At 47.5% G+C, this 22,582-nt stretch overlaps 1 protein-coding gene across 1 annotated transcript in view; it reads left to right on the forward strand.

The window, feature by feature from the left end:
* The window catches only part of SBNO2 (strawberry notch homolog 2), a 196,834-nt gene that overhangs the window by 50,276 nt on the left and 123,976 nt on the right, over positions 1-22,582 (forward strand). Inside the window, exon 4 of the mRNA XM_029613396.1 lies at positions 3,712-3,835. Coding sequence (XP_029469256.1) covers positions 3,712-3,835 — 124 coding nt within the window. The remainder of the gene's footprint in view (positions 1-3,711; positions 3,836-22,582) is intronic.

Genomic DNA, 22,582 nt, shown 5'->3' on the forward strand with positions numbered 1-22,582 from the left:
GTCAGAACCAGGGTGGGGATCAGACGCCATGAGCCTTCATCTGCAGCTACCCAGGGAATTTTCTCCCTGTTTTATATTCCCTTCCAGTCATTGCACGTGACTGACCTGGGCCAGGAACCCTGCAATCGTGAGTCCTGAGTCTGGCCACTGGATGTCGTAACCTTAGTAGTAGTAATAATGCATGCAAGGTCCCGAGTTCATTTTCCAAGAGCAGTGGGTATAGTAGAAGATAAATACAAGGGCAGGTATTCATATAATAAGAATATTTTGTATAAGATATAAGTGTGTAGGGTCCCTCGTTTTCAGTTTAAACCAATTTTCACCCATAAATTCCCGGATTTTTCCAGAAGTGGTAATCTGTTTAAACAGAGTTTCTCCCCGATTTTAAGACCAACTGAAGAGTAGCTTCAGGGACTTGCAGATGGCAGTGCGTCGTGGCCCTCCAGGGGCCGCAGGAAACCAGCGTGGGCCCCAGAGCACTTGCAGCATTTCCAGGCCTGCGCGCTCTTCACTGTGGCTGATGTGGCACTGGAGAATGCCTCCCCCAAGCAGCCAAAGTGCCTGCTGCTTGGTGTTGCAAATGTGGCATTTGAAGCAGGCCTTGCCCACCAGAAGCACCTTCCAGCAGACTCCCGGGCCCCACACACTCAAGCCAGAAGTGCAGTGCCGCAGAGCACGAGACCCTCAGTAAGCTACTGCCAGAGGAGATTGGAGAGGCCTGGAGCCACCATTAGTAAGGAGGAATGGGGGTGGAGAAGAGGGAGATTCTCAGGGGTGTGGGGAGAGAAAGGGACATGCTGGGGGGTGAGAGTAGGGAGAGGGATTCTGCTGAGTGAGTGAGAGTGGGAACTGTGCTCAGTATTGTTTTATTGTACCCAGACAAATGAGTCATACTTGTCCACTGATTTTTCTCCTGTTTTTGTTCTTGTCATAACAAACCCTGATAAATTCATGGGAAAATAAAAAAAAATAAAACCCGAAAATGAAGGTTCCTAGATATAAGCTTGTCACAAAGTTGTATCGCACAGAATTGTGCAGCTGTTATACATAAACAGAGAGAGAAAGGAGGAGGAACGTGTGACGAAGGGAGCCTGAGAGCTGAGAAAATGTAAAGGCTGGAAAAGGTGGTCTGTGTGTGTGTGTGTGTGTCCCTTTTAGCAGTTTGAGATGGTTCAGTGAGGAAATCACGAGAAAAACGAAAGAGATTAAAGAGATGATTTTTACCTAAACGTCAAAAGCAAGTTTCTTTCAAATTAATATCTGCCTTCCTGTTTACTGATTTGTTCTTGCTGGTTTTGTGTCTCTTTATTGCCAGTGTATTTATTTAGAAATTGGTCAGTGTCTTTTCAGACAAGACAATATCTGAGACGGATTTCTTCTGGTTTTCTCACAGTGCTAACAATAATATGGTGGGAGAGGGGAAATACATTAAAAAAAAAAGTTTCAGATCTATCAATTTTTGGGAAATTAAGAACACCCCCCCTCCCTACAGCTGCAGATATTTTCCTCAAAATACCAAATTGCAGGCCAGCCTCAAGTTGCCTTGTGGAGGCCTTGGATCCAATTCCCAGACCAGGACTCCACTCCTCTCCCCAAGCTGTCTGGGGATGCTGCGGAGGCAATGTTCACACCCCTGGGGGTGTGACACCTGTCCGTGTTGTACATATCCACAGTGTAAGTCAGTAGGGCTCTTGGGCCTTCATACAATACCCACTTGAGCTAACCAGGCCCGAGCGGAACCTTCTGTAAATTATTACGGCCCTTGTACATATTACTCCTTTTGTACTTGTGCTCACCCTCCCCCCGCCCCCCTCCCCCGTCTCGACCACCCCTACCCCTCCCTCCACAAGTTTGCTAGTTACTTGCTCTGTTTCTGAGCGCATGTTAGACACTCTTCCTTGTAAAGGCTTTGCCTATATATCCATTGTTGTAAGTTATCTGTAAACCGGCACGATGTGCAAACGGTTGCCGGTATATAAAAATAAATAAATAAATAAAATAAATAAATAAAGAAGGAGGCCCTCAGACTCGCTGGCTGCAGTCTTAGTGGGAGGGAAACATTCTCAGTGACGTGAAGTGTCCTAAACACGAGCTGCTGCATTTTCACATTGCGTGTTTGAAGAACTTCAGGCAGTTGCCGGTCGATCTGTTCATTTCTCAGCTGTAGCTCTAGGAGGGACAGAACCAGTCATTTGGATTTGAAACCTCGCATGATCTCAGACTGTGATAGATTCGGTGTGGCAGGAACTGATTTGCTGCCCATCGTGCTTTATACCTGCACACTAATTTTCAGATAGACGCTTCGGGCCGGCAGGAGAACGTCAGTGGCCTGCGTACGTTGCGCTCGCTTTATTATTGCGTACGGGAGGGTATGTGCATTAAGGTACACATTGGGACGTGAAAGTGAAATTCCTGCATGCCTTATCCTTTTCCCAACCTAACTGCAAGCTGTGAAACGGTGCTTATTTTTTTTTTTTTACCTGCAGTAGGGTTGGGGCAGTATTTGAATTCATGTTTACCTACGTAAAACCTTTTGGATGGTGCCCCTAGAATCATGTTTCTGTTAAATCTTAACCAGTTAAGTTAGGTTCTGTTAGGAGACTGAGGGAGAGAGGATGCTGCTGCTGAGCACTTACATTCTCCTATTCTGAGTGCGTTGGCTGCGGGTCCACAGGAGTAGGCGACTGATTTCTGCAAAATAAGCTTTCTTGATGGCAGGAATTCAATTTATCGGTTTCATAAAAAATTAAGGAATTTCCTCCCAACTGTCCGGAAAAAAAATGCCTGTTCTCTTTCTGCTGCCACGTTTTTCTAGAGGCTGCCCGTATTCGTGATTAAAGATACCTCCTTCCCAGGTCCAAGGTTTCTGCTCCCTGAGCTGACTGGGGCCAGGAATGTTGCGGAGGCAGCGCTCACAGCCCCTGGAGGGGAAGGAGTCCCAGCCATCAATGCAGCGGGGACAACTGGGTGGCTGGATTTTTTGGGCCAAGACTGTTGCAGCCGTGACTGGGCTGAGAGAGAGAGGGGAGGGATGGAGAAAACCATCCCCCCCCCCCCCCCCCCGGATAATTGTGAATGAAAGATCATTGCACTTTATCCCAAGGCTCCGATTAAAATTGGGAGCCCGAACGAGCAGGAGGAAACTCTCGGGCCTCTCCAAAAAAAAAAAAAAAGAGATGCCTCCCGAGTCTGAAAGTGTCTTTGCTTCTGTGTTTGTGTGGCCCCTGAGAACGTAACTATTCCCACAGATGTTTTGGTTTTTTTTTTAAAGATAACGTGCCATCAATCTCCACTTTTCCTGGGGATAAAACGTTCTCGCTGCCTGTGTTTTACGTGCTACCTGGTTGCAGCAGGGGCTGTTAAGCTGCCCCAGGGGGCATTGAGGTGTGTGTGTGTGTGGGGGGGGGGGGGGTTGGCGCTCCTCTGCTGCAGATGAGGGCTGGAGCGGGATGGAACGGCCATGACTCTGACATGGAGGGGGGGACGGGGGATGGACGGTTTGCCTTTTGCTTCAGGGAAATGCCAGAAAGGGCTGATGTGGAAAGAGAGGGCCCAGTGGCTTGTGTCCCAGTTAGGGGGCGCTCTTTTTGTGGGGGGCCTGGGGTTGGGGGGGGGGGGCCCACATGTAGTGTGAAGGCAGGAAAAGAGTAATAGTTAAGTAGTGGTAGCAGCAGCAGGAAATGTCATCTCTCTCCCTCTTTCTTTCCGCAGGCAATATTTTAACAGTGTAGATTCGTACTCCAATGCCATCAGCAGAGCCGCCTTTCACAACACAAACTATGCAGCCGGAGACTCGTCCTTCAGCTTCTTTCCGAGGAACGGAGGCTTTCTGCAGGTACAATGCACCGCCGTCCACTCCCTAGCTCTTTTTCTCTCTGTCTCTGGGAGCTGTGCTGATTGGTTTTCTCTGTAATCCCTGGAGAAGGTAGTGCGTTTTTGCTGTCTTAGCCCACCTGAAAATAATCCCTGAGAAGATGAGGGAGCATTTCTTCTGGGTTGGTTGTTAACTCTTGTTATGTGTAACATACACTGCTGTGAAAATGTTGGGAAGGTGTGTGTGTGTGTGGATACCGTTTGCTGTTGGTCTGGTGGAAGACCGAATAATTTTCCAGCTGCCTTTGTCCCTGCTTCGTGCGCTGAGCTCTTGTTGCGTGCTTTTGGTCCTGGTAAAGCAAGCTCTCAGCTTCAGCGACCCTGGAACTGGTCCCACCCCTTGGCCTGTTTGGGTTAGACTTGAACAAGGGTCTGTGGGGAAGCAGATTTGCTGCTATACTTTCAGAAAACTTATTTTGGTGAAAGAGGAGTCGGTACTGAGAAACAGAATTTTGAATCTAACTTGGCAAGGGCTTTTCCCCCCTATAGTCACAGAATAGTGATTTTGTTGACAAGCTGAAAGTTTTCAAAAGATGTGAGTGTCTTTTTTTCTTTTTCTTAATTTTGACAAAATGTCCTGGTTGTGTTACTTTGGGACTTTACATTTGCTGTAATGTAATGCAATCTGCCTGCCTGCTGCACTTCCCTGCATAAAGAAATGTGACCCCTCTGTGCTCTAGGCTGTGATGGTTATCAGTAACTTCCTACTGCATGCTTTTCTGCCATCAGACTGGATCTGTTTGGAAAAGGCAGTGGAACTCATAAGATTGCGGATGAATGCAGGTTCCCATACTGTCACAGACCAATGGCAAAAGCCCATCCAAAGACGGGAAATGCTGTGATGCGTAGGAAGTGTGAAAGTGAGATGTGTGTGGTGGTAGAGAATGCAGGCTGAGCTTGGGTATACTGTGTGGTGGCAGAGAGTGGCTTAACTATTCAGAAAGAGAGAGAGAGAGGGGTGGAGCTCAATTTTCCTTTTTTTGTCAAAATCATTTTTATTAAAGAGCAACACAAGGATAATCAAACCCCCCCCCCCCCGAAACTAATAGCACCCGCAACATGCAAATGCATGTTGATGGGCCTATTAGTTATTCCCACGCGATACAGAAAGTAAAATGTGCAGCGAAGCCGCACATTTTACTTTCAGAAATTAGCGCCTACTCAAAGGCAGGAGTTAATTTCAGCCAGCACAGGGAAAGTGTACAGAAAAGCAGTAAAAACTGCTTTTCTGTACACCCTCCGACTTAATATCATAGCGATTAAGTCGGAGGCCCCAAAATTAAAAAAAAAAAAAAAAAGTAAAATCTGCCCGTGGGTTGGAAGACGGACGCTCAATTTAGCCGGCGTCCGTTTTCCGAACCTGTGGCTGTCAGTGGGTTTCGAGAACCGATGCCGGTAAAATTGACTGTCGGCTGTCAAACCTGCTGACAGCCACCGCTTCTGTCAAAAAGGAGGCACTAGGGATGCGCTAGTGTCCCTAACGCCTCCTTTTACTGCGGGCCCTCATTTAAATACTCGATCGTGCGCCCAGGAGAGAGGCCTGGGCGCGCGTCGGGAGAGCGGGCGCTCGCCTCAGATTGCTGGCTCTCCCGCGGTTTTTACTGTATCGGCCCATAAGTCAGACCCAAGAGTCCATCACACCCAGAATCCTGTTTCCAGCAGTGGCCAATCCAAGTCACAAGCACCTGGCAAGTACCCAAATGTTAACTAGATCCCATGCTACTAATGCTGGTAAAAAGCAGTGGCTATTCCCTACTGTTTAATAGCTGTTTAGGAACTTCTCCAAGGACAAGCAGGATGGTAGTTCTCACACATGGGTGACATCATCTGATGGCGCCCAACACGGAAAATCTTTGTCAAAGTTTCTAGAAACTTTAACAGGCACACTGAGCATACCAGCATGCCACTAACCACGTGTCCATGCGGGGGGCCTCTTCAGTCTCTTCTTTTCCACGAAGCTGTTGCCTCGCAGTAGCAGAGCTCGTGCTTCTTTTGAGCAGTTTTGCTTTTTTGAAGTGTTTTCTCTCCACAAGTCGCGTAGGGTCCCCTCTCTCCTTCTCCGGGTCCTATTTTCAGTGACCTGGTAAATACTTTTGTATTTTCGCAATTGATCGCCAACAGCTTCCTTCCCCAGTGCCTACTGACAGTTGAACCGCGTGCTGCGTACTTTTTTCCATGGCATCGACCGGCTTTCGCTGGAGCCTCCAGTGCCCCCGGACCATGTCCATCACAGACTCCCCACGAGGTCTGCGTCCTCTGCCCGGGGGCATCCCATGATGTCCGTGGTTGTGATCTTTGTGCCCAGATGATCCCCAAGAGTCGTCGAGCCCATCTTGACAAAATGGAAAAATTATTCGGGTCCAAGCAGTTGGATCCGTCCTTGGCCTCGGGAACCTCCACCCTGGTTGGGAAAGAGGTCCCAGTCTCGATTCCGTCAGGATCACCCCTTCCTCCTTTCCCTGGCCCCGATCTTGGGGCAGGGAACCAACCGTGGTCTTTGTCGTCCCGTTCTCGGTTGGGTTCCTCGCTGTCACCATCTGTTCCAGGAAAGGACTGTAGGGACCATCAAGAAAGGTCGAAGAAACACAGTCATTGATCATGTTCATCATCTAAGCCAGACCATGGGCACTTATCGACATCAGTGCCTCCCATGAAGCAGTCTAAGGCGGAGGAAGCGATTCCCTCTGATGCCTCCAGGTGGCCTCCATCAACTCTGGTGGAGGGCTCTGTACCCCTCAATGCTCCAGGGCACATCTCGATTCCACATGCTCCTCCTTAAGCCATTTTATCTATGGCTGCCTTTGAGGAGGAGTTAGAGAAGTACCTGCGGTTGGCAGTCGGCCAGGCCCTTCAGGATTTCAAACCTTCTCCACTGGTGATTGTGCCATTACTGGAATGACTCGATATGTTGTTGGTGTCCTACCGCCGCAGCCGGCTCCAGTGCCCCAAGCCCCTTCGTGGCCAAAGAGAGCACCATTGCCACCGCTCCCGCCCCCATACCAGTGAACGATTTCTCCAAGGAGGAAGGGTCATCGGGTTCAAGAGTGGCTTGGGGACACACAGTGCTATGTCACCTCCCAGCTCTCCCAGGGCCATCGGTATCAGTTCCATCAGTGCCGTCGGTGCCTCCAATCCCGCCAACGTCATTGGAACCATCGATGCTCCTACGACCACGAGGCCCTTCGAAGCCTCCGGCTCCTCTCTCGGTGCCCTTGAGACCTACATCTTGCCCACTGTTGGGTCTTCGACCCCCGGCATCCCCGGAGGGTCGCAGTGAAGGGGAGACCCCTGGGAAGGGGAGGTATCTATATCCTCCTCTGAGGAATCGGAGGATCTGACTTCCGAGCCCTCTCTACCGGAGGAGCAACAAAAATCTCCCCCAGAGGATCTTTCTTTTGCAGGTTTCGTAAAGGCCATGGCAGAATTGGTGCCTTTCCGACTTTTAATGGAACAGGACACTAGGCACAGGATGCTTGAGATTCTGCAATTCATGGATGCCCCAAAAGAGGTGGTGGCAGTGCCAGTCCATGACATCTTTAAGGATCTGGTAAACCGCCTTTGGAAATACCCCATCTCAGTGCCACCGGTTAACTGGAAAACGGACGCAGTGTACTTAATCCAGCCGTCCTCTGGGTTCGAGCGCCATCAGCTCCCCCACCAATCGGTGGCGGTAGAGTCAGCCCTGAAGAAGGCAAAAAGGATCCGCACTCATGCCTCATACTTCCCCACGGAGAGCGCATAGGGCCTTTGATGCCCTTGGACGCCAGATTTTTCAGGGTGCTATGTTGTCTGCCCGGATCACTTGCTACCAATTATACATGGGGCAATACTCCAGGAACCTGTGGAAGCAGGACCTGGAATTTAGTGAGCGCCTACCACAGCAATTCCAGGAGGATTTTCAGGCAATTGTCCAGCAGGCCCTGGAATGTGATAAGCACGAGGTTTGCTTTGCTTATGATGTCTTTGAGACAGCCATGAGGACCGCTGCAGTGGGTATAGGAGCCCACCAAACAGTGTGGTGGTTGGCCTCAGATTTGTGCCGTGAGATCCAAGACCATTTGGCGGACGTACCGTTTACGGGGAAAATCTGTTCAGAATCAGAATTAAGGAAGCAGTGGCATAACTGAAGCCAGTACCTCTAACACCCAGCCACCCAAGAAGCCCCACGGCAGTACCCTAAGAGGCCCTTTTATAGGCCCCGAAAATACTACCCACCAGCGTCCAGGGCTCAGGGCCTACTCCCAGGGTGAGGCCAAGACAACCTTGGCCACCCCGGGCAACCACAGTTCCACTGCAGAACCCTGCCATGGGGTTTTGACTGCCAACCAGGGAGGATGAGTCAACCTTCTCCACAGGACATCGTCCTCCTCAGTTGGGGATCAATTCCAGCTGTTCGCAGATCGGTGGACCTTGATCACATAGGACTTGTGGGTCCTGTCCATTGTGCGTCATGGTTACAAGTTGCATTTCCAGTGTTGTCCATCCCGCTCGACAGCGACAGGGGACTTACAGATACTTCAGGTAGAACTTTCCACCCTCGTTCAGGCTCAAGAGGTTGAGCTCGTCCTGCCCAGCCAACAGGGCAAGGGGTTCTACTCCAGGTATTTTCTAATTCCCAAGAAAACAGGTGGTCTCCGACCCATTCTGGCCCTGAGAGCTTTAAATCATTTCTTGGAGAAGGAAAAGTTCAAAATGATCTCACTGGGCACCCTGATTCCCCTTCTCAAAGCGGGCGGTTGGCTCTGCTCCCTCGACCTAAAAGATGCATACACCCATATCCCCATCATTCAGACGGATCAGCAGTACCTACGATTCCTGGTCAATGGGAATCACTATCCATATCACGTTCTGCCCTTTGCCCTGGCATCTACGCCCCGTGTCTTCACAAAATGTCTGGTGGTTGTCAGAGCCCATCTTCAAAGGCGAGGATTCATGTTTTCCCATACCTTGACAATTGTCTTATCAAGGGCAACCCCCAACAAGGGGCTCAGACTGCCTTGAGTCTCAAAATCAAAACTTTGGAGACCCTGGGATTTTTGATCAACTATCCCAAATCCCATTTCCAACCATCAGTGCAACTGGATTTCATTGGGGCTCGACTGGACATGATCCAGGCGAAGGCTTTTCTACCTCAGGACAGGGCGGAGACCCTCGTGGCTCTTGCTAGAGAGGTCTCCGGTTGCCCCCGTGTCTCAGCACACCAATTCCTTTGGTTGTTGGGCCACATGGCGGGAACAGTATATGTCACCACGTTTGAACGGCTGCACGTGTGCAGAGCACAGTGGACACTGCGCTCCCAATGGTGTCAGGCCACTCAGGACCTGTGTGCTCGTGTTCTTATCATGACACTATTAAAACAGTCTCTCCTGTGATGGGCAAACCCCTGGAATCTGGAGCTGGGATGCCCCTTTTGGAGCCCTCAGCCCCAGGCCACACTCACCACCGACGCATCTCGGCAGAGTGGGGAGCTCATGTTTCGGGCTTCCACACCTAGTGGTTTTGGTCTGCCCAGGAATCGCAACTCCAGATCAACCTTTTGGAGTTGCGAGCAATTCGGTATGCCCTTCAGGTGTTCTGGGAGCAGCTCCTGAACCAGGTGGTTCTTGTTCAGACTGACAATCAGGTAGCCATGTGGTATCTGAACAAGCAAGGGGGGAAAAGATCCTTTCCCCTCTGTCAAGAGGCAGTCTGCATTTGGTTGTGGGCCATCGAACATGGCATCACCCTCCAGGCAGTGTACCTTCCGGAGGTGGACAACACCCTGGCGGATGCCTTCAGCCGGGTGTTCTGCCCTCGCGAGTGGTCCCTCAGTCAAGAGGTAGCGAACTGGATCTTTCGCTCCTGGGGGTTCCCCTGACATAGACCTCTTCACCTCCTCAGAAAACAGGAAAGTGCTCTGCCTCTGCTCCCTCGGAATGGCAGGAGGCCTGTGGCACAGAGGGCTGACTTCCTGTTACGTTGGTTTTAATTTGGGAGTCCTGGCTGGGATAGTGTGTGTGTGTGGTGCAGGACCAGGGGGGTATTTTATTTAGTCTGGAGGGTGTTAGAGGTGCTTCCTTCTCTCATCCAGTCCCTGCTGCACCTTGTCCTCTCCATGCTCACAAGCTTTCCTGCCCCTAATATTGCTAATGTGCAGTTCATTATGTTTGCTTATATTTTTGAATTCTTATGTCTTGTTTTATTATTCTGGCTCTAATATTTAATTTTTTTGTGCTGCATTTATTAGTTTAAGAATTTGCTTTAATTATGATTATTTTGTTGTTCCATGCCTTGGGCATCTTAAATAGACACAAATCCCACTCAATAAAATAAAGACATGAAATAAGTTAATCCATTTCTGAGAACAACTGTCAGCATTATTCTGAGGGAGCCAGCCTTCGTGAAATTGTCAGGAAAGGATTCTTGAAATTGTTCTGAGAACTGGTTTTGCTGTCTGCGAATCCTGTCTGCGCAGTCTGCACTTGACTTTGCAAGAGTATTAGTGAGAGAAGCAAAGCTCTTTTCTTTGTGAGTGTGGTGCATTGAATCCAGTGTTTAGCTGCATTGAGTGAGAGGCTTCACATATCTTCCTGTTGTCCTCTCTCGGGGAAACGGCAGTACTTGCCAGGACAGGGAGAGCAATACTTTACGGTTGTGACTGATGATGGAAATACAGTAATCTGAAGTTGTGACACTGCCCAAGGTGGGTGATAGAGAGGCTCTAGATAAGATTCTGCCTCCGGTGCTCGGAGATGTCCCTGCCTAATGATGGGGTTGTTTGGATGTAATGATGGATCCCAGGTGCATAAAAGTGCCTTTCTGTACATTATGCTGGTTATTCACTGGGCTTGCTCTGTCGCCAGTCGCAAATTTTTTATTTTTTTTTTTCCCCCAACATGACACTTATGTGGAAAATCAAAAGAAAAATTTAGTAAAATTCCAGCCTGCTTTTGGCTGTGACCCAGTTGTGGTGACTTCATTGGAAAGCACCTGTCTGACCCGTGCATCCTTGCAGAAAGTGAAGTGCGAGGAGAGTGACTCTTTCTAGAAGCAGGAAGTGTGCAAATCCTGTGAGCGCTAATCTGATTTTCGATAAGCTGGCTTTGTGTCACCTGATCTTCTGCTCCCCGGGCAAAAGGTTTAGGACTAGCTTTCACCTGGGTCCAGGAAACCGTCAGACCAGAATTTTTATCCCTGCAAATCGGCAGTAAGATGTTTGCGTGCCAAGCCGCCTTAGCGTTCCACTGTGTTTCAGAATTCAGGACCGCGGCAAGTGTCTTGTATACTTTACACGTATTCATTTTTGTAATCAAAGGGTATTGGGAGAAAAATTTCACAAAATAAATTCTGACAAATGCAACAGTTTTCCCTTCCATTTTAGCTGCCTTGCAAAACCCTGTCCTTCCCTGACCCCCTCTTCACCCACTCAACCTTCAGAGGAAATCCTTTTATTAAGATGTTAATCAACTGTCTTTGAGAGGTGCACCTTCATTCATACCCCCCTAATGCTAAGGAAACATTTTAACCTTTTTACATTTTATCTTCTGAAAATTTGCAAATGTCTCCTGAATTTTGGCAATCATCTGTTCATAGGATGCCATAAAAGAAACTCTTGGCCCCGGTGGCTTAAGGGATAAGACACTGGCCTTCTAAACCAGGGTTTGTGGATTCAAGTCCCAACTGGGGTGGAATTTACTGGCCTTGCTTTGGTAAACATGACAGTATTTCACCACAGAAATAGACCAGGTTTAATGGGGAAGAGTCGACATGGTGTTTGCAAAGGGAAGTCCTGCTTTATCAGTTTACTAGATTATCTTTTGAGGGTGTAAATAAACGTGCAGACAAAGGTGAGCCGGTTGATGTAGTGTATTTGTATTTTCAGAAGGCATGTGACAGTCCTTCATGAGAGACTCCTCAGGAAATTGGGAGATTGTGGGATCAGAGACAGTGTCCTGTTGTGGATTGGTAACTGGATAAAAGATGGGAAACAGAGGGTAGGATTAAACGGTCAGCTTTCTCAATGGGAAACGGTTGTTGGTGGATTGCCCCAGGGATTTGTATTGGGACCTGTGCATGCATATTTATTTATTTGTTTGTTTGTTTGTTTTTATATACCGCGGCTCGTTGGTAAACATCACCTCGGTTTACAATGAACATTAAATTAGCAACAAGCTTTACAATCCAACACAATTAAAATAATGATGCATCGCTGAAAACATTGAAATTATAATATAATTAAAATAAACTAAACTAGATTTAGCAGGAGCGCATAGGGCTGGCATTATTAACAGTACGGATATTTACAAGGTCAGAATTAATTGACAGATAAATTATAATATTAATATTGCAAGAAAATAAGTTACCATGGTGTGTTTAGCGTAATTGAAAAGAAACTGATTGGAAAGAGAAGATAGAATTATATAAATGTCATATTATATTTTTTAATCTGAAGGGAAAGGTTCACAAATTGTAGGCTTGTTTAAACAGCCATGTTTTTAAGTTCTGTTTAAATTTCTTGTGGCAGGGTTCCAGGCGCAGATCAGTGGGTAATTTGTTCCATATGTTAATTCCAGCTATCGTAAATGTTCGTTCTCTAGTTGAGACATATTTTATCTGTTTAAGCGTTGGAATATTTAGCTTAGCCTGGTGCATTTTTCTAATTGGTCTGTCCGAAGTATGGAATGTAAAGAACTCAGATGACCAATGCATGTCTTGGTTATATAATGTCTTGCGCAATGGTCCATCAATCACCTGGAAACAAGGGCGGTGCACTTAGCGTTGCGGAAATTTCTTCCTCTCTTCCGCAATTGGGCAGTGCGAGTTTTATCCGACAGTGCGACGACAGTGGCGTACATCAACCGTGAAGGAGGAACCAAGAGTCATCCGGTAGCCTTAGAAGCGGAAAAACTGATGGCCTGGGTGGAACATCATCTAGCTCTGTTGGCGGTTTCTCACAGGGCGGGGACAGACAATGTTTTGTTCTTTGTAAAGGCCATGCCTATTTATACTTTTGTTCTAAGTTATCTGTAAACCGATACGATGTGCAAACGGTTGTCGGTATATAAAATCTTTAAAATAAATAAATAAGGGTGAGTACTTTGAATATTATCCTAAATACGATCGGAAGCCAATGTAGGCGTTGTAGAGCTGGAGTAATGTGTTCGTGGCGGTGCGTGTTAGTAAGCTAGCGTGCAGCTGCATTTTGTAGCATCTGTAATGGTTGTATTGAGTTATTTGGTAGACCTAGTAATAAGGAGTTACAATAGTCCAATTTAGATAATATAGTAGCCTGTGTCCGGAAGTCATTGGGGTGTAGTAGTGGCCTTTTCAAAGTATGAAGTTTGTGGAAACCATTTTTTAATGTTGGAGGTGATACATTTTTTTAATGTAAAATGATTGTCAATTATGACACCAAGACTGCGGACTTGTTGTATAGTGTGATGGTCAGATAGAGATTGTAGAGTAGGGTTAGAATGGTTGTTGTTTTGTGAAGAAATAATGAGAAGCTCTGTTTTGTTGGTATTTATTGCCAATGAATTTTCAGTTAGTAAACTCTCAATTTCCGCTAGTGCAGTATTCCAGGTTTTAAGCGCATTGGGTAGGGAGTCATTGATAGGAATTAGGATCTGCACATCATCTGCGTATATAAAGTGCGGGAGATCCAGTTTCATTAACAGTTGACAGAGTGGAGTGAGGTATATATTGAAAAGTGTGGAGGATAGAGAGGAGCCTTGGGGTACTCCTTGTAGCAGGTTTTTTGGTTTGGATTCATGCTGGCCAATTTTTACACTGTATTTCTTGCCGTTAAGAAAAGATTCGAGCCAACCTAGCGCTGTGCCAGTAAACAATCTGGAGAAACGATCTGGAGAAAGGAACGATGAGTGAGATGACCAGATTTGCAGATGACACAAAATTGTTTCACGCCATTAAAAGAGCAGCGGATTGTGAAGGACCTTATGAGACTAGGAGGCAGGGCTTCTAAATGCCAGATGCAATTTAATGTGAACAAGTGCAAAGTAATGCATAGAGGGAAAAATAATCCCAACTACAGGTACATGATGCTGGGTTTCGTGTTAGGAGTCACCACCCAGGAAAAGGAGTTCAGAGTCCTTCTGGACAATACCTTGGAATCCTCAGCTCAGTGTGTGTTAGGAATTATTTGGAAAGGAATAGAGAACAAAACTGAGAATTTCGTAATGCCTTTGTATAGATCCATGGTGCGACCGCATCTCAAAAAAAAGACATAGCGGACATAGAAAAGGTACCGAGAAGGGTGACAAAAATGATAAAGGGAATGAAAAAGTTTCTTATGGAGAAAGGCTAAACAGATTAGGGCTTGTTTTGCTTGGAAATGAGATGACTGAGAGGAGATATGACTACGATTTATGAAATGATGAGTGAGCTGGAACGGTTATTTTTTTTCACTCAGCGCACAATCAAGCTATGGAATCTGTTGGCAGAGGACGTGGTCAAGCAGCTAACAAAGTAGGGTTCAAAAGAGGATTTGACAAATTCCTGAAGGAAAAATTCATAAACAGTTATTAGCCTGATAGACTTTTTGGGGAAAGGCAGCGCATACTCCTGGAAGTGAGGTGCAAGAAATGGAACTGCTTTTGGGGATCTGACGGATACTTGTGACTCGGACTGGCCACTGTTGGAAACAGAATGCTGGGCTCGATGGCCCAGCATGGTGTTTCTTATGTTCTTAATTCAAATCCCTCTATTCCTTAAACAAATGGATAATCTTCCAGATTCTTAATGTGACACTTCTGCCCAAGCAATGGTAGTATCCATACTGAGGGAAAATTCCTGTAGGATAAAACCAAACAGAGCGCTCTAGGACAGTGGTTCTCAATCTTTTTCCCATCGTGACACACCTGACAGACCACGCTCACATGTGTGACATACTGCTCATTACAATTCATGGTGGAAATAAAAAAAAAAATAAAGGTCCAGTATTATTTTTATTAAGAATGACACAAGGGAAAGATAAGTGCTCTGTCTGAGCAGAAATTGCATAAATAGTAAACATCCCATACCAAAACAGTTTCCAGCACGCAAACAGTAACCACCTTACCTAAGAAAAGGCAACACTGAAAAATTACACCAGGCCTTAGGACACCAATACACCTCCTATTAGGAAAAGGACCAAGCCAGGTTGCTATAAAGCCCTATACAGAAACTACATGCCAGCAGAAAACCTCACCTGAATTACATTGTTTATTATTATTATTTAATAATTTTTATATACCGAATTTTTCATGCGAACATATCAAACCGGTTTACAGTAGATAAATATTAATTTAAAAATATTTGCATTTCCAAAAGAGAAAAGGAAGTAAATACATAGTTTCATAATATAAATAAAATATTAAACTAAATAAAATAGTAAACTAAATAATCATAATATTTAAACTGTTAGAGAGGCAGTTTAGTAAGAGCAGAGATAGTAAATTCAAAAATATACATTACCTTGAATTATAGTCAATAGACTGAATTGATTAAGTTAGCAGCTCTTGGAAGGCTTGTTTGAAAAGCCATGTTTTAATGCCCTTTTTAAATAATTTAATGTCTGCTTCTAATCGTAATTCCTGTGGTATAGAATTCCATAGTTGGGGCCCAGCAATAGAAATAGTTCTTTCTCTAACATTATTTAGATGCGTAATCTTAGGGGAAGGAATTGGTAACATCCCTGTACTTTTTGATCTGGTAGTTCTTGAAGGGATATGGAAATGAAGTGATGAAGTTAACCATTCAATTTTGTCATTGTAGAGCGTTTTATGAATTAGAGACCGAATTTTATGCTGAGCCCTGTATTTAACTGGCAACCAGTGAAGGTCCTTTAATATTGGGGTAATATGATCAGATCTTCTAGTTCCTGTCAAAAGTCTAGCCGCTGAGTTCTGCAGAAGTTGTAATGGTCTTGTAACATTTGCAGGTAGGCCTAAAAATAATGAATTGCAGTAGCCTAATTTCGACAAGACAAGTGCCTGTAAAACTGTTCTAAAATCTTTTGGGAATAGAAGAGGTTTTAATATCTTAAGGACATTTAATTTAAAATAACCATAATTAATGATTTTTTTAATGCAGGTTTTCATTGAGAATTCACAATCTAGGAAGATCCCTAGATCTCGTACTTCAAGGGAGAAAGGGGTACTTTTTAGCGGCTTCTTGAATTTCAAGTTCCTTTGCCTTGCTTAATTTAGGAGAGATATATATAGAATTTCAGTTTTATTTGTATTTAGGGAAAGATTCATTTGGGTTAATACTTTTTCAATGGCAGATTGATATATATCCCAGAGTTTGAGTTAGGTCAATAGATTTTTTGATAGGAATTAAAATCTGAATGTCGTCTGCATAGACAAAATGTGTTAGACTGAAGCCAGAAAGAATTCTGCACAGTGGAAGCATATAAATGCTGACCCTCATCTAACAAAGAATAAAGAGACCATAAACCATAACTAGAAACATGCAGACAAAATCTGAACTGGAAACCGCAACAAGCCAGAGAGACTGTATGCAGTGTAACAAAGGAAAAAGAAACTTCACCAGTCCTCAAGACAAATCAAGAAATATAAAATCAATAGCAGTAAAACCATACTAACAAAAAGAACAGATTTCAAAATAGCTGATGAATGGAATATCCAATATTTAAAAACTCATATCAAAAATTTCTAGATACCAATAAAATATTTCAAAATAGCAGACACAAAGACCCAATAATGAAAAATAAGGCTAAAAAAATGCTTTGTTCTTCTAGGACAAGCAGGATGGTAGTCCTCACAGATGGGTGACATCAGATGGAGTCTGGCACGGAAAACTTTAGTCAAAGTTTCTAGAACTTTGATTGGCACACTAAGCATGCCACTATCCAAGCGTCCATGCGGGGGTCCCTCTTCATTCTCTCTCTCTCCGCGAAGTAGTTGCCTCGCAGTAGTAGAGCTCTGCTTTTAGCTCATCATTTTCAAAGTATTTTCCCGGTCGTTTTCAACGTTCTTAGCGCCGGGTCTCTCTTCGGTCGGTGCCATCCAGCATGTAGTAGGTGTTTACATTTTTCCCTTCGTGCGGTCACATCATGGTGATTGATGGCCATCGCCCACTCGCCAGCTATTTTTCATAGCGTCATCCGGTTTTCGTCGATGCCTGGGACCTATCCGCATGAGGTCTGCCTGGGGGCTTCGCACGACGTCAGAGTGTGCCATCTGTGTGACCAAATAACCCCCAAAGGCCATCGTGCCTGGCTAGATAAGATGGAAAAGCTTTTTGCCGGAAAGTCTGATCCATCTACTCCGGCATTGGGGGTGTCGACACCTAGAGGCCGAGGGGAGCTGTTAGGTACGCCGTCCCTCTCTACCCCTCCAGCGGGTCCCTCTCATGAGAGTGGAGCTAGTGATAGGCCATCTCCAGTGTCATCGCACTCAAGATGTCAGGATCTTCACCTTCCTCTGCTCCGGGGAAAGACCGGGCCAAGGACTGAGGGAAGTCCGATAGACATCATCACCAGTTGCTATAGGCACATGGCTCCTGGACCAGTGCGTCCTTGGCGGCCACAGTGCCGCCACCAGTTACCCCGTGGGCAGAGGCACTGTCTTCTATCAGACCGGAGAGTCCAAGGCATTCCCCATTGGTTGCAGTACTGGGTACCGAGCTTCCTCAGGACTCCAAGGAAGCTCTGGTGATGCTGCCGCCTCCTCCTCCTCCTCCTCTATCCATCTTAACTACAGTGGACTTTCAGGAGGAGTTGGACCGCAGGGTTCAGCAGGCAGTGCTCCGAGTCCTGAGGGATATTGAACTGCCGTCGGCACTGGTCCCCATGCCGATGCCAGAGCCATCTCTCTTAGTACCCCTGCTAGAGCGTCTAGACATCCTTCTGGGTGTACTTCTGACGCAGCTGGTGCTCAGGATCCATCTGTTTCCTAGCAGCCACCGATGCCCCGCTCCAGAGCAAGTCCCATTATCTGGTGGTCCGAGGAGGAAGAATCCATGCGGCAGATGGTACCCTCGGGTACCGTTCCCAGACCATCAGGGATCTCAGTGCCGTCAATGCCCATGATGCTCTCGATGCCAAAACCAAGAGGCTTGGGCAGGGACCCTCCACGCTGGTCCCTGAGGGACTTTAGCGAGGAGGAGCCCCCGTATGAAACGGTGGCGAGGGTGGCTGCAGCGGGCATTGGTGCCCACAGAATGGCCTAACTTCATGCCTCGGACCTTCGACCAGAGGTCCAGGAGAAACTGGCGGATGTACCCTGCACAGGGGAGAATGTCTTCGGAGATAAAGTTAGGGATGTTATAGCCCACTTAAAAGACCACCATGAGACCCTGCAATACTTCTCAGTGAGTACCTCAGATTCACTTTCCTCAAATAGGAATTCCTTGCAACAGGGCTCCAGGAAGTCCTTTTACCACCAGAGAAAATACTCCCTCCTGCCTCACAGGAACGCATGTCACGTGCCAGCTCTCAGGTTCACTCACGTCAACAATGGACCCCAGACCTCAAACCGCCCCCCCCCTCCCCCAGCAAAACCCCGCTACGGGATTTTGACTGCGGGCAAGGGAGCATGTGCCAGAGTGCCGTACCCTTGGCTCCCTGCCCCCCAGAGCGGGGGCCAGGAACGTCTACTTGCAGTCCTCTGGCCCAGCATTACATCAGACCAGTGGGTTCTCGCCATCGTTCGCCGAGGGTACCAGCTGAACTTCAGGGATGTCCCTGCGGACTCTCCCCTGTCTCCATCGTGGGGTCTGTCCTCTCACCAGGAAGTGCTTATGACAGAGCTCTCCACCCTACTATTGGCCGAGGTGTTCGAAATCGCACCCCCCCCCCCCCCCCAGCAGGGCCGGGGGTTCTACTCTCAGTACTTCCTGATACCAAAGAAAACGGGGGGGCCTGAGCCCTATTCTCGATCTGAGGGCCTTGAACAAGTTTCTTCAAAGAGAAAAGTTCAAAATGGTCTCTTTGGGCACCCTGATCACTCTCCTGCAAAAAGGAGACTGGATCCGCTTCCTCTACCAAAGGATGCCTACGCCCACATTGAGATCTTCCCCAGCCACAGGAAGTATCTCCGCTTTCTAGTGGACAAGGAGCATTTCCAATACTGTGTGTTGCCCTTCGACTTTGCTTCAGTCCCACGGGTCTTCACCAAGTGCCTGGCAGTTTTGGGGGTACACCTGTGCTGGCAGGGAGTGCACATGTTCCCCTATCTGGACGATTGGTTAATCAGAAGCAACACTCAGCAGGGGGAGCTCCACTTCCTGATGCTAACTGCCCGTATGCTGCAATCTTAGATTTGTCATCAACTACCCCATGTCCCATCTCAGCCTATCTCCACATCTGGGCTTTATTGGAACCAGACTGGACATGGTTCAGGCCAAGGCGATTCTGCCCCACGATCGAGCACTTGCCCTGACATCACTGGCAGGTTTGGTCCGCCGCAGTCATCAGGTTTTTGCACGCTTGTTGTTCCGTCTTCTGGGTCACATGGCTGCGTCTGTCTATGTTACCCCATTCGCCTGCTTGTGTATGCACAGTGCTCAATGGACCCTGCGCTCTCAGTGGCTGCAGGCAACCCAGGATCTCAACGCACATGTCTGTATCACACAGCTTCTTCATTCCTCCCTGTCTTGGTGGAAAAATCTCTCCAATATGGAGCAGGGATTTCTGTTTCAAGCTCCCCTGCACCAGATTGTGCTCACCACTGATGCATCCACCCTGGGTTGGGGGGTGCAAGTGGACAGCCTCCATACACAGGGCTGGTGGACGGCACAAGAAGCTTGCTGCCAGATCTGCTTCCTGGAACTCCGAGTGATCAGCTACGCTCTTTGGGCGTTTTGGGATCATTTGTCCCACAAAGCTGTCCTGATCCAAATGGACAATCAGGTTGCAATGTTGTACATCAACAAACAGGGAGGCACGGGCTCCTTCTCCTTTATCAGGAGGCGGTGCAGATATGGTCCTGGACCCTATCCGAAAGCTAGGATGGAAAATTTGGTGGCGGAACACCTGAGTTGGGCATTCCGACCAAACAAATGATCACTGAACTTCTTGGTAGCAGACCGGATCTTCCGCCTGTGGGGAGCTCTGGATGTGGATCTCTTTGCCTCCCCTTGCAACAGCAAAGTGAGCCACTTCTTCTCCTTGTGCAGGAGTGACGGGAAGCTAGCCTCGGCTGCCTTTGCCTACTACTGGGGCAAGGGTCTTCTGTATGCGTATCCTCTGCTTCTGCTGGTAATGAAGACTCTCATAAAGCTCCAGAAGAACAAGCGGACCATGATCATGGTGGCCTCTTATTGGCCGAGGCAGGTTTGGTTTCCAATCCTACAGGACCTGTCGGTTAGAGAGCCCATCTGTCTGGGGACCTCCCCTGATCTGATCACACAGGATCAGAGCAAGCTGTACCATCCAAATCTCAGGTCATTAGCTCTGATGGCCTGGATGTTGAGAGGCTAGTCCTGCAGTCCCTCGACCTCTTTGATGACGTGTCTCAGGTACTGGTAGCTTCAAGAAAGCCTTCCATCAGGAAGTCTTACAGGCTCAAGTGGAGAAGTTTCTCCATCTGGTGTGGAGGTCATGGTTTGGATCCATTCACCTGCCCCATGCCGCAGTTGCTAGACTACCTGTGGCACCTCTTTGAGGCCAGCCTGAAGACCAACTCGATCAGGGTCCACTTGAGTGCCATCAGCGCTTACCATCAAGGTATAGGTGGTACACCCATCTCTGTACAGCCCATAGTAGGGCGATTTATGCGAGGGTTGCTTGGACCTCAATGTGATGCTAGCATGGCTCATGCGTGACCCATTTGAGCCTATGCACTCCTGTGATCTGAGGTACCTAACCTGGAAGGTTCTCTTCCTCGTGGCGGTCACTTTGGCTCGCAGAGTTAGTGAGCTTCAGGCGTTGGTGACGTATCAACCCTACACGAAGTTCTTTCACGATAGGGTGGTCCTGTGTACTCACCCTAAGTTTCTTCCTAAGGTGGTGACTGATTTTCATCTCAATCAGTCTATTATTCTGCCCACATTTTTCCCCGAGACCTATTCTCACCAAGGCGAATGGGTTCTACACAGCTTGGACTGTAAGAGGGCTTTGGCCTTCTATCTTGAACGCACTGCAGGCCACAGGCAGTCCACGTAACTCTTCATATCCTTTGATAAGAACAGAATGGTCTTTGTGGTGGGCAAACAAACGCTGTCCAACTGGCTGGTGGATTGCATCTCTTTCTGCTATGTGCAGGCGAACCTTCAGCTTGGAGGCCGCATTAAAGCTCACTCAGTGAGAGTCATGGTGGCATTGGTAGCCCACTTATGACGGTTCCCATTGCCGAAATCTGCAGAGCCACAACGTTGAGTTCACTACACATGTTTGCTGCTCACTACTGCTTGAACAAGGATGGTCGATAGGACAGTAACTTCAGCCAATCTGTCCTTCATAACCTCTTCTAGGCTTAAAAACACCCAACTCTCCCTGCCGGGGCTCATTGTTTGGGTTCATACTGTCTCCCTGTGTTACCAACAGCACTGCAGTTGTTTTTGTGCCCATTGTCACCTGGTTCAGTGCCTGTTGGTCCTAAGCCTTGTTGGGCGCACCCTGTAGCTTGGTATTCACCCATCTGTGAGGACTACCATCTTGCTTGTCCTAGGAGAAAGAGTTGCTTACCTGTAACATGTGTTCTCCTAGGACAGCAGGATGTTAGCCCTCGGCAAACACTCCTGCCACCCCACAGAGTTGGGTTCTCATGTGTTTTGTTTTGTTTTTTGCTCGTGAATTCTATGTTACGAGACTGAAGAGGGACCCCGTGAGGACGCTTGGCCAGTGGTATGCTGGGCATGCTCAGTGTGCACAGTCAAAGTTCCAGAAACTTTGACAAAAGTCAGGCCCTAAGTTTGTTCCTGAGGCAATAGAGAGTGAAGTGATTTGCCCAAGGTCACAAGAGGTGTCAGTAGGATTTGAACCTTGGCCTCCCTGGTTCTCAGTCTGCAGCACTAACCACTAGGCCACTCCTCCACTGAAACTTAAATAGAATAATTAAAATAAGAACACCCAACCGTGCACCTGGGGTGAGAAATGAGACACGAACACATTTTTGCTGGGAGCAGAGGTCAGCAGGACGCTGAGAGTCCAGGGGATTCTCCATGGGAGAGTCGGAGCTCTTGAACAAGAGAGCAGATTGAGGAGGAGAACTGAGTCCCAGGCTAAAGAAGCTGAGGGAGGGCAAACGACAAGCAACCCCATCCAAAGAATAGAAGGGAGAGTATTTGCAGTGAGGGACCTAGGGTGCTTCCTTCCCCTGCATGGAAAGAAGAAGGGGGAGGGCGGTGCTGGGAAGGTGCAGCTCCTCCTCTTCCTCCCTCCTCCCTGCTCTTATAGAAACATAGAAACGACGGCAGAAGAAGACCGAACGGCCCATCCAGTCTGCCCAGCAAGCTACGCACTTTATCCTTTTTTTTAAATCTTTTTCTCTCTCCCACCTGTTACTATTGGCTTCCAGTACCCTCCAGCCCTAATTCCCCTCCACCCCACCACCAATGTAGAGAGCAGCTTTGTATCTGCATCCAAGTGAACATACAGCTCAATTAGGGGTAGCAACCGCTGTAACAAGCAGGCCACACCCCTGCCCCATACTCTTACCCACCCCTGTTTTGTTTTTTGGTTTTTTTTTTTGGAGATGGCAGCCCTCCAACCTTCCGCTCCGTGAAGGTGGAACACCAACCCCCACAGCCTCAGGCTCCATAGCTA

This window comes from Rhinatrema bivittatum, chromosome 8, assembly GCF_901001135.1.
Source record: "Rhinatrema bivittatum chromosome 8, aRhiBiv1.1, whole genome shotgun sequence".
In the NCBI taxonomy this organism is placed as follows: Eukaryota; Metazoa; Chordata; class Amphibia; order Gymnophiona; family Rhinatrematidae; genus Rhinatrema; species Rhinatrema bivittatum.